Source organism: Tachypleus tridentatus, chromosome 13 (genome assembly GCF_004210375.1).
Source record: "Tachypleus tridentatus isolate NWPU-2018 chromosome 13, ASM421037v1, whole genome shotgun sequence".
Lineage (NCBI taxonomy): Eukaryota > Metazoa > Arthropoda > Merostomata > Xiphosura > Limulidae > Tachypleus > Tachypleus tridentatus.
This window is the reverse complement of record NC_134837.1, coordinates 175,750,227-175,763,505: the sequence shown is the minus strand read 5'-3', so window position 1 is coordinate 175,763,505 and position 13,279 is coordinate 175,750,227. Positions and strand designations below refer to the sequence as shown.

Here is a 13,279-nt window from a genome sequence, read left to right as displayed (position 1 = left end):
TGGAAGGTAACTGGTCATCACCACCCACCGCCAATTCCTGGGCTACTCTTTTACCAATGAATAGTGGGATTGACAATAACACACCTACGGCTTAAAGGGCGAGCATATTTGATGTGACGGGGATTCGAGCCCGCGACCCTCAGATTACGAGTCGAGCGTCGTTAACCACCTGGCCATGCCGGGCCAGTAGTTTTAAGCACAGACACACGCACGCACGCACAGATCATTCCACTGGTCAATCCAAAGGTCGGCGCGAGGAGAGGATAATATTTTTCATTCCTTTCGGTAAAAATACGTTTCCCAATTACTAGACTGGACATGTAAATGAAAATTACTATTTGAAGCAAAGGATCCATGTATATTAACTAGTCCAAAACGCACAGAAAAACAAAAGCTAAGATGACAAATGAACGGTTACATAAACAAATACTAGTTACCAGAATGAAGCAGTACTGGTTGAGACAATAATAAGAAAGAATGACTTCTTAACCTAAGTGGGTCCATGACCATTGATTAAAAGGTCCCTAATAACAAACGAGTTTTACAAAATAAAGAACGATACCGACAATATTGCATTTATTCCGATTAACTTCTGCTGGGTCTTCCAGCGTATTTTAAACGGAAGACAACTGATTTCACCCATTTTTTATTTAGATCTTTTCATATTAGAGAAAATAAGTGAAAACACTAATTACGCACAGATCCTACTAGCAAAGTGATGGTTGGTTCCTAGATATGCAGTCTCATAATATACTCTTCAAAAAAAGAAACGCAAAAGGGATATTTTTGTTATTTTAAAGAGAAATATATGTAATAACGTTACAAGCTCAGAGTATGTGATGTTACACGTGTTAAGGCACTGACTGTCAGACCAAAATGACAATAAAAGTTGTGCACTTTGAAAACGGAGGAAAACATCGGATTTTTCGCCAAAACGCATTCGTGTCCAATAAATTTGTTTGAGAGATCTGCATGTTCTGCAAGTGCAACACGTGCAAAATCCCTATAAAAGTGACGGGTTCTCAGTTTCCATAGCTCAGTGTTAAGCCACCGACACGCAATACAGTTACGCCAAGACTGACTGAGGCACAACGCAACAACGCCATTTGTCACTTGGAAGCAGGCAAATCTCGATCAGATGTTGCCAGAGCTGTGAATGTTCACCCAAGCATCATCACAAGGCTATGGAATCGTCACCAACAACATGGATCAACTTGTGACCGTCCACGGTCTGGCAGACCTCGTGTAACCACGCCAGCACAAGATCGCTACATCCGGTTACGTCACCTTCGGGATAGGACCACCACTGCGACGTCTACTTCCTAAACCATAACAGGGCTGCGTACGAGTTCCGATCAGACCGTACGCAACCGTCGACGAGATTCTTAGGCCCCATGTACAACCCCATCATGGTGAACGTCAACGACGTTTTTCAACATGACAACGCCCGTCCTCACACAGCCCGACTCACCACTGTCTTCTTGAGACACCACAACAACGTTCTTCCCCTGGCCCTCCAGATCACCAGATTTAAACCCCATCGAACATCTTTGGGACAAGTTGGACCGACGTCTGCGACGGCGACAACCTCAACCGCAGACTCTACCTCAGCTTGCAGCAGCTTTGCAGGCTGAGTGGACAGCCATTCCACAGGATGTGATTCGTCATCTCATCACTTCCATGGGCAGGAGATGCCAAGCAGTTATTGATGCTCACGGGGGGTATACTCGTTATTGACATTGAGTGACGTTAAACTTCACCTAGTGAGCGTGGACTTCGCCTTTGCAGACTTTGGATGTTCAGCAGTGAATGTGCAAAGTTTCACACATGTCATACAGAACTACCCGGAATAAACTTGTTAACAATATGTCTCAAATTTTGCCTTTCTTTTTTTGAAGAGTATATTACGTGAATAACATTCAAGTTTAGGCTTAAAACAAGTAATTAGATTTCTAGAATTGGTCGCTGGATATCGCTGCCCGTTGGTTAATTCAACTTGATATCTACGCACTTCCATGTGAAAATCTTAGTTATAAGTTGTGATACACATTTATTGGGATGATAATAAATACGTTTCTCCAAGTGTTTAAATAAAGAATTTTTAGGTCTCCATTGCTTCAGCTTTACACAAGTTTCGAACTTTGATGAGTAGCGTTATTTTTTAGTTTCAGCTGATCACATATTCCTTGTAGGATCACAGAATGCCAAAGTTCATGTCTGGTTATGCAAACATTACGCTATTTTTAAGGATCGAGCCAATGTAAAATGGTACCTTCTCGATAATATTGTTAAGTTTCAAAGGAAAAAACAAAGTTAATTGCATCATATTTATGGCCTAAATGTGCCATAATAAGTTAACGTACATTAGAAAAGTAAAATACTTCGCGATAGGTTAACGAACACGATGAATATTCGAGTTACAATTGCTCAGAAACATTGGCGATGGGTAAGCCTTTTTTTATTATTTTTTAATCACAGAGTTATTATTTGGTTAGAATTTTATGCATATGTCGTACTAAATATTCGAAACTGACCGTTTTAAGCTATTTTTAAACGTAAAAAAATCTATTACAACGAAAAATATGGAAATTTTGTGAAAAGCCTCATTCCTCCTGTATGTACCCGAAATCAATCGCGAAGCTAAGTGTTTAGAAAACTAACTGTGATTATTATTTGATATAATTATATGACGTCAGAATCTGAGCATTAGGACAGATTCAGTTAGGTTTCCTCTTTAAGAAAAATGAAATAAGGAAATATTCAATTTGTTTTAAATACATAATAAATATATTCATTAACTACAAAACGGGTGTGGCAGTTGACCCCAGAATAGCCAATGAAACTTTGATTTTAGCTTATTCGTATTACGAGGAATTGGCACTCTAATATCGAGTATAATTCTCTTCAACCACAATAAGCTGAAAGCTTGCACACATTAAGAAGTGTAGGAACAAAACTTACTTCGACTCCAGAATATTAAACACTCCAAACGACAAAGGGAAATATCTGTTTCTGCGCAATCTGTACCATGCTCAAAGCGCAAGTTCTCGCATGTGTTAACCGGGGTACGTATATCTCATATTTAGGTCAGCGAAGAAAGCCATTTCTCCCGGCAGTAGAACTCTGCCAAAACACGAAAAAGAAAACTGATTTGCATCGTTCACAAGCTGTGACGGTTACTCACTAAACAGGGCAGACGATTTTACTACAGGAGGAATATTCTTAAGGTTACTACTGTCGTCTTCACTGAAATAATACTAAGAAAGAAACTACAAACTTTTGGTACTCTTTTTCAAGTGCGAAAGAAAAGCAAATTATGTTTCTCAAATACATTTGACCTTTTAGGTTACTGGAAAATAAACATACGAACTAGTTTACGATTAATAATGTTAAAGAGTGACGTATGTACAAACGTAGAATCTACATGTCATTTATTACACTGTTCACTTATAGATAATTAAAACTGAACTTTAAATCTATTCCTGGAATTGCGTACTGAAAACTACCAAAACATACACAAGTAAACCTATATAAAATTAACAAACATGCACCCGACAACTGTAGTAGTGGCGAATCGTTCTACAAAACAAGCTCTGTGAAACTAACTACATTTTCACGCGCTGGAATGGTGTTAAACAAAAACATATTTTACACAAACTAAATATCCTTGAATGTTGAGCCCGGTCCTTACTGTAGGGAAGAAGTTTCTCTTGAGCTTATTGAAACAATTAAGTTACACAAAAAGAAGGACCTAGTTTCAATTATATGGCTTGGTCACTGCCGTTTAGAGGCGGGTCTTCGGGTGCGAACATACCACCCCTTCCCTTATTTTGAACCTCCACTGCATTTTGATGGTCACGGGAGATGAAAGGTAGCGCTGTAAACGACTGTTGAATGTGACGTTATAATTTCATGTACATAACTTCTTTCGCTACTAATGTGTTTCTTTGATGTGACGCGAGCCAAGTAACTGCACTTATACAGCCTCGATGATTACTTGGACCTACACGTGTTATTTCTTAAACGACCACCCCTCTTCTGAAAATCTTGTGACGCCCATGATAAAAAACAATAACACTGTCCTCTCTCACATTCACACACACTTTTATACATTCATTATTATACGAGGAATTAAATGCATCTGAAAATTTTACTGTAAAAATGTATTTCTGACCCCCTGCCCGACTTCTGTGATGAATAGTTAAATATTTTCATTGTTGAAGAGGCAGCAAATTTGAGTAAGTTTAAAAGAAAGCTTTATAAATATATGAATGATAAAGGCTGGCTTTAAATTATTTATTTGTTTAATAGTTTCAGTTTGGCTTAGAGGACTGGACAACAGAGAATGACCAACAAGTCCCTTTTTGACCCTAAGAATTATGATGTTAATCCTGGTTTAAAATAAACTGGGTGAAAGTAATAATTAACAGCTTTAACTGGTATAATTGGGGTTTATTTGATTTGTTGGAAGGCTTTTATACTCTTCTCTTAAGAGTCCTGTAAATAACAAAATCAACCCCACAAACAACTTGGTACATAAATATTACCCCACCCCATGGCAGGTGTTAGGAGAAAATCGGTAAAAATCGGGTTTCGATACCTGCGGTGGACAGAGTACAGATAACCAAATGTAAATGTGTAACTTTGTGTTTAACCAACAAAAGAAGGCAAATCAAATATTATCATGAAAATGTGTTTACAAAGTAGTTCGGTGGCTTCTAGATCGCTAGTAATTCTGCCATTAGTATAACTTCGCTCTTTTGTATAGTTATTATTTCATGGAATTCAATGCTACGAAATAACAAATGAAAATAATAAGTAATTACACTTTCAACTGTGCGAAAGTTAATTCAAAATTCACTTCGATACTTAACTAGCAATTCGAGCTTCTTTAATACTAGTGTTGTTACACATTTCTACTATGCTCTTCCAACCATGGCTGTTAGTTTGATTCTGTAGTCTGAATATCTATTCGTGGATAACAGATTTAAATATTAATACGAAACACTGACCTAATGCAAGGGGACCATTCTCGCCCAAATTGTGGTGCTGAGCTGTCTATCATAGCTCAGAATTTGTCAGTCAGTACGAAGAAACATTTATCAAGGCCACATCTTATCAAAAACAAATCAGTTTTAGAAATACGTTCGATGGCAATATCTCGAATTAACCAGCCATGATTTTGTAGAGTTTAGAAGAACACAGCGTGTTAACACAACATTGTCACAGTGTCAAAGACTACGGTATATCACATGCAGTATTACTAAATCTATATACGAGAAAGAAGGTCATGTCGTCGAGTGCTGGCATCTTGCCAACCTTCACGTCCGTTTAATTTTTTGGTTAAGCAGTGGGCTTAGTATATGCTCTAGGCATTAACTTCAATTCAGGACGCAAGATAAAAGCTTTTTACTTTAAGCAACACGAATATCACGTGAGACAGTTCTTAAATAGATATAAGATCACATGGTTACACCTGCATAAATTACTTGAAAAACACATGTAAAAAGAGTTATCAACTTCCCAGAATTCGGTAATCAAAAGTTTTGTTTTGGACACAGTACAAATTAAGTGAAATAAATTATTCATATTCACAGAAAGTGTTCTTACAAAACAGTAATTTTATTTTTTAATTACGTATTAATTGCGCAATTTTACTCGGATATTTAGTGTTTAAAATGAACATACTTTGATGCAATATGAACTTACGTCATTATTGTCACATCTACTGACATTGGGTTTTACTGCGTATTTTCGCACCACTTTTAAACTATTGCGATAATTACAGACTAAAATTAGGTAAAATCACGATTAAATACTGTCTAATTTCGAAAAACATTTCTGTTACATCTTGAATGTCAAGCTTTTTGTCACACTTGGAGAAAGTTAATGTTGTGTTCGCGAGCGCTTTCTTATAGCAAAGCCACATTGAGCTATCTGCTGAGTCCACCGAGGGGAATCGAACCCCCTGATTTTAGTGTTGTAAATCCGAATACTTACCGCTGTACCAGCGGGGAACTGGACTACAACTTACCGCTGTACCAGCGGAGGACTGGACTACGTGAAATGGCAGTTTTTATTACAGACAAATACAGCGGTCAGATTAGGTCGAAGTATCTTTCGTGTATGACACCAAACCACTACGATGCCACATGCCCAAAGAAATAGTGTATTAAATATTACATCCTTACAATGTTTCTCTAAATTACAGATGTATAATTGTTTAACTACGCTATTAATATTCTAGTATCGTCTAATCTCACACACTGACCTACTGGTACATTGATCAATATATAATCTCATGCAAGTATCAACTATATCTACTATGTTAAAAAAACAGATTGTTCGTTAATTTAAGCCAGAGATCAACAAAAGTGACGAAACAATACATAGGAACAAAGCGTTTATATGTCACAGTTTTTGTCCACTTTCGTTAATTACAATTAGGGGACGCTTCGACTTTCACGTGTTTGGTGTATCGTATTTCACGATAACCACTACAAAAGAACTAACTATGAACAATCATCGTAGCTGTGGAATGTTCCAGTTATTTAGTGGAAATAGGGGTCGCTGTTTATCTTCACGTTCGTTCAATTGGCACCGCAGCCCTATTTTCACTCAGGGGATAAGAGAGTATGATTTCAGCTATTCTGGCAAAACTCTAAACATTGAGTTGTTTATCCTTTAAATCGCTCCCTCTACACGTCAATATACAATTGGCATCTCTGCATTTACAGTAACTTATGCATCTTTCACATGATTATCACTCTTAGTTATTTAATTCCGATTTCTGTTGTCGCTTTCTGCCACTGCTTCTTTATGTTCCTGGACACGTACATCGGTTGTCGTGTTCTACCACTGCTTCTTTATGTTCCTGGACACGTACATCGGTTGTCGTGTTCTACCACTGCTTTTTTTATGTTCCTGGACACGTACATCGGTTGTCGTGTTCTACCACTGCTTTTTGTCGTGTTCTACCACTGCTTTTTTTATGTTCCTGGACACGTACATCGGTTGTCGTGTTCTACCACTGCTTTTTTTATGTTCCTGGACACGTACATCGGTTGTCGTGTTCTACCACTGCTTTTTTTATGTCCCTGGACACGTACATCGGTTGTCGTGTTCTACCACTGCTTTTTTTATGTCCCTGGACACGTACATCGGTTGTCGTGTTCTACCACTGCTTTTTTTATGTTCCTGGATGTTCCTGGACACGTACATCGGTTGTCGTGTTCTACCACTGCTTTTTTATGTTCCTGGACACGTACATCGGTTGTCGTGTTCTACCACTGCTTCTTTATGTTCCTGGACACGTACATCGGTTGTCGTGTTCTACCACTGCTTTTTTTATGTTCCTGGACACGTACATCGGTTGTCGTGTTCTACCACTGCTTTTTTTATGTTCCTGGACACGTACATCGGTTGTCGTGTTCTACCACTGCTTTTTTTATGTTCCTGGACACGTACATCGGTTGTCGTGTTCTACCACTGCTTTTTTTATGTTCCTGGACACGTACATCGGTTGTCGTGTTCTACCACTGCTTTTTTTATGTTCCTGGACACGTACATCGGTTGTCGTGTTCTACCACTGCTTTTTTTATGTTCCTGGACACGTACATCGGTTGTCGTGTTCTACCACTGCTTTTTTTTATGTTCCTGGACACGTACATCGGTTGTCGTGTTCTACCACTGCTTCTTTATGTTCCTGGACACGTACATCGGTTGTCGTGTTCTACCACTGCTTCTTTATGTTCCTGGACACGTACATCGGTTGTCGTGTTCTACCACTGCTTCTTTATGTTCCTGGACACGTACATCGGTTGTCGTGTTCTACCACTGCTTCTTTATGTTCCTGGACACGTACATCGGTTGTCGTGTTCTACCACTGCTTCTTTATGTTCCTGGACACGTACATCGGTTGTCGTGTTCTACCACTGCTTTTTTATGTTCCTGGACACGTACATCGGTTGTCGTGTTCTACCACTGCTTTTTTATGTTCCTGGACACGTACATCGGTTGTCGTGTTCTACCACTGCTTTTTTATGTCCCTGGACACGTACATCGGTTGTCGTGTTCTACCACTGCTTTTTTATGTTCCTGGACACGTACATCGGTTGTCGTGTTCTACCACTGCTTTTTTTATGTTCCTGGACACGTACATCGGTTGTCGTGTTCTACCACTGCTTTTTTTATGTTCCTGGACACGTACATCGGTTGTCGTGTTCTACCACTGCTTCTTTATGTTCCTGGACACGTACATCGGTTGTCGTGTTCTACCACTGCTTTTTTATGTTCCTGGACACGTACATCGGTTGTCGTGTTCTACCACTGCTTTTTTTATGTTCCTGGACACGTACATCGGTTGTCGTGTTCTACCACTGCTTTTTTTATGTTCCTGGACACGTACATCGGTTGTCGTGTTCTACCACTGCTTTTTTTATGTTCCTGGACACGTACATCGGTTGTCGTGTTCTACCACTGCTTTTTTTATGTTCCTGGACACGTACATCGGTTGTCGTGTTCTACCACTGCTTTTTTATGTTCCTGGACACGTACATCGGTTGTCGTGTTCTACCACTGCTTTTTTTATGTTCCTGGACACGTACATCGGTTGTCGTGTTCTACCACTGCTTTTTTTATGTTCCTGGACACGTACATCGGTTGTCGTGTTCTACCACTGCTTTTTTTATGTTCCTGGACACGTACATCGGTTGTCGTGTTCTACCACTGCTTTTTTTATGTTCCTGGACACGTACATCGGTTGTCGTGTTCTACCACTGCTTTTTTTATGTTCCTGGACACGTACATCGGTTGTCGTGTTCTACCACTGCTTTTTTATGTTCCTGGACACGTACATCGGTTGTCGTGTTCTACCACTGCTTTTTTTATGTTCCTGGACACGTACATCGGTTGTCGTGTTCTACCACTGCTTTTTTATGTTCCTGGACACGTACATCGGTTGTCGTGTTCTACCACTACTTCTTTATGTTCCTGGACACGTACATCGGTTGTCGTGTTCTACCACTGCTTCTTTATGTTCCTGGACACGTACATCGGTTGTCGTGTTCTACCACTGCTTCTTTATGTTCCTGGACACGTACATCGGTTGTCGTGTTCTACCACTGCTTCTTTATGTTCCTGGACACGTACATCGGTTGTCGTGTTCTACCACTGCTTCTTTATGTTCCTGGACACGTACATCGGTTGTCGTGTTCTACCACTACTTCTTTATGTTCCTGGACACGTACATCGGTTGTCGTGTTCTACCACTACTTCTTTATGTTCCTGGACACGTACATCGGTTGTCGTGTTCTACCACTACTTCTTTATGTTCCTGGACACGTACATCGGTTGTCGTGTTCTACCACTACTTTTTTATGTTCCTGGACACGTACATCGGTTGTCGTGTTCTACCACTACTTTTTTATGTTCCTGGACACGTACATCGGTTGTCGTGTTCTACCACTGCTTTTTTATGTTCCTGGACACGTACATCGGTTGTCGTGTTCTACCACTGCTTTTTATGTTCCTGGACACGTACATCGGTTGTCGTGTTCTACCACTGCTTCTTTATGTTCCTGGACACGTACATCGGTTGTCGTGTTCTACCACTGCTTCTTTATGTTCCTGGACACGTACATCGGTTGTCGTGTTCTACCACTACTTCTTTATGTTCCTGGACACGTACATCGGTTGTCGTGTTCTACCACTTCTTTACCTGGACACGTACATCGGTTGTCGTGTTCTACCACTACTTCATGTTCCTGGACACGTACATCGGTTGTCGTGTTCTACCACTACTTCTTTATGTTCCTGGACACGTACATCGGTTGTCGTGTTCTACCACTACTTCTTTATGTTCCTGGACACGTACATCGGTTGTCGTGTTCTACCACTACTTCTTTATGTTCCTGGACACGTACATCGGTTGTCGTGTTCTACCACTGCTTTTTTATGTTCCTGGACACGTACATCGGTTGTCGTGTTCTACCACTGCTTTTTTTATGTTCCTGGACACGTACATCGGTTGTCGTGTTCTACCACTGCTTCTTTATGTTCCTGGACACGTACATCGGTTGTCATGTTCTTCAGTTTTTTTGTCATGCTTTTCTTTATGGTTCTTTGTGTCATTATTTCAATATCACTAAAATTTACTTTAAATTGCAAACGTTTTATAACTACAGTTTTACATGTATGCATTTTCAATTTTTAATCCTATTCCTCGTAAAAGAAAAAAAACATGGGGATATTCATTTCAAAATATTGAGTTGCAAGTTTGTCAAAAACAATAAGAAAGTAATAAACAACTGCACAATTGTTCATAAATTTATAGAACAAGGAACGCAAGTTTTACTTCTTCGCGAATACAATAAACAGGGAAGCTGTTTTAATACGAATATATGCGTACTAATGTTATAGACAGTAATCAATGGACTGCCTGTTTTGAAGAACTCCCAACAAATTGAAAAGGCTAATAATTGATTATCAAATATCTACAACATGATTTCTAAGATTAACCTTTAGAAGTACTTACGAATTACACGCTCTTTTCGTAGGGTCGCTTGTGTCGCCCAATTGTAATAGTTTAGAACATTCAAAAGAGATTTTCAATTTAAACATCCTAAAGCGTGAAATTATGATGAACTTAAGCGACATTTTTCAATTTCTTATAAGATTTAAAAGTTCGAAAAACAACAACCTTTCCAGTTTCTGCAAACCAAAGATAGCATGTTTTATATTTAAAAAAACAAACTGGAAAATATGTTTGGACAACCTCCCTTGGAACGTGAATGCATGTGCCAAGTATGGGTCCGCTAGCTTTCAAATACAGGCATCGAAAGTTCCAAAAATGACACCCCTCAAAATCCAAAGTGAGGCCAGAAACACAAAATTTATTACCAGATTTAAGTTGCGCGACCATGCAAATATTATCCTAGACGTTGGCAACCTACTGGGTAAGACTTACCCCCTCTCCCCAAGCTATAGCGATTCTGCCCGCTGAGTTTGGACTTGCTAACTCTAAAAATATGAGAGGAATTTGATCACAAACGAATTCACAAACAAACATCTTAATATACGATACATTTAGGCCCGGCATGGGCAGGTGGTTAAGGCAGTCGACTCCTAATCCGAGGGTTGCGGGTTCGAATCCCCGTCACACCAAACATGCTCGCCCTTTCAGCCGTGAGGACGTTATAATGTGACGGCCAATCCCACCATTCGTTGGTAAAAAAAAGTAGCCCGAGAGTTGGCGGTGGGTGGTGGAGACTAGCTACCTTTAGTCTTACACTGCTAAATTAGGGACGGCTAGCGCAGATAGCCCTGATGCAACTTTGCGCGAAATTCAAAACAAACGATATATTTACATTTGAAAGGGGGGGTAAGATATCGGAATGGCTTGCCACAACTGCTAATCTTCTTTTCAAAGAATGTAACAGCTTTTAAAGCGTACACCTCATAACAGATTCAATTCGAGACTATTTCCTAAACCTTAATGGCCTAATAATCTTATGATTTTGAATAAAATCTGTCAAACCGTTTCAGAACTACAGTTAAACACTAAAGCATGAACTCAACGTTTACGCAATAAAGCGAAAATAATTACGTACTATGATATATGCAGAAGAAAATTAAAAAGAAACTGGAAAACTGGTCTGAAGAACTGAAACTGGTTCCAAGTCTGAAAAATTACACTTTTTACAGTGAGCATTGAGTAACAGTACGACGAAAGAAAATTTTATTAAAATGAAAGATTAAAATCCTCAAGATACTGTTTGAAAAAAATAAACTTGTATATAAATAATAAATATAATTGCGCAAACTAACGTGCAAGAATTTCCTCTGGAGCACAACTTGAGCGGGTAATAAACAGAAAAATCGTTCTTCTATTGTATTATGAACACGTGTGAATTATATCAGTCACATATACTGACACTGAAAAACGAAAATAGCTTTAAAATTACGTTTATTGAAAACTCAGTATGACAAGACTAAAATGCAAAAGTAAAAACACTCACACAAGTGTATAAGCAATGTTTATGTGAAGTGCATCACACATTGCCACACACTTGCAAAATCTGGCATAGTTTGATGATTTTCAGCGCTCGACTCAGCGAGCCCGGGATCGAAATTTGTCACACAACACACTCGCTTTCTTAGTCACCCAACACACTCGCTCTTTTAGTCACCCAACACACTCGCTCTTTTAGTCACCCAACACACTCTCTCTCTTAGTCAGTGGGGAATTATAATATCGCAGTGAATCTAACTATTCGTTGGCAAGGATTAGTCCTAGAGTTGGCGGTGGGTGATAGCCTTCGAGTACTCTATGTGAAAGTAGGCAAACACACCTTATATGATTTATTATTTTCTTTTGCTGAACTTCCATCATCTCATCATTATAATCTGTGTGTAAATTACCACTTTTTACGACGAATTTGATCGTAATCATTGTTCAGTGTTTTAAAATGCTTAAAATTCGTATGATGTAAATAAAAGTTCGGTATTCTTTACATTCGGACATGCGTACTGAAGTGAAGCTGAGATTTAATATTTTATATTGTCAGACGGGTGAGGCTGACAGTACATCGAACGTATTAAAAAGAAATGTCTACAACGACAAGAAACCGAATACACTCCATTCACCCTATTGGACGTCTACACAAACTAGTTCAGCAAGCTTACATTAGTTCAACTTAATTAACTTCGACAACTAACCAGCAGTTACACGTCCCACTTTAGCTAGCTCACACGAAACGGTCTCCCCATTCAACTTCGACAACTAACCAGCTACACGTCCCACTTTAGCTAGCTTACACGAAACGGTCTCCATTCAACTTAACTTCAACAACCAACCAGCTACACGTCCTACTTTAACTTGCTTACACGAGCAAATCTTTTTCTTCCGTTTTTAGTCATCCATACACTTAATTTTAACTGTTCAACTGTACCTAGTAAATGTTGTTAAAAAATACTTACTTTAAAAACTTCCAAGTCGACAAAATTTCAAGTAGTCAAAGACACTAAGAACACTTTCGCAATGTTTCGCCAAATTGTTTTGCCGGAATACAAACATTTAACCACAAAAGCTTTATAAAGTATTTAGCAAGTAATGAATAAAACGTATTGAAATAGCTCAACTGGAAATACCTTTCGTTGTTTTTTTTATCATCATAATGCCGAGCTTGGCCTACAGTTTAACGTGTCCAGAATATGGATCCGTAGGTTCTTGGTTCCAGTCCCGTTAAGTCAAAACTCACTTTGCACTTTGAAGCTGTGG

General features: G+C 39.1%; 1 protein-coding gene across 6 annotated transcripts in view; it reads right to left on the bottom strand.

Annotated features, from left to right (window-relative positions):
• The window catches only part of LOC143240943 (uncharacterized), a 98,812-nt gene that overhangs the window by 68,775 nt on the left and 16,758 nt on the right, over positions 1 to 13,279 (bottom strand). For 2 of the 6 annotated variants that reach the window (XM_076484217.1, XM_076484218.1), the window contains exon 1: positions 5,013 to 5,295. The exons of 3 other annotated variants lie outside the window; for them this stretch is intronic. In XM_076484217.1, the coding sequence (XP_076340332.1) occupies positions 5,013 to 5,065 (53 nt within the window). In that variant the 5' untranslated portion in view covers positions 5,066 to 5,295. Of the gene's footprint in view, positions 1 to 2,961; positions 3,168 to 5,012; positions 5,296 to 13,279 lie in introns of those variants that run through there. One more of the 6 variants, XM_076484223.1, reaches the window with a different exon arrangement.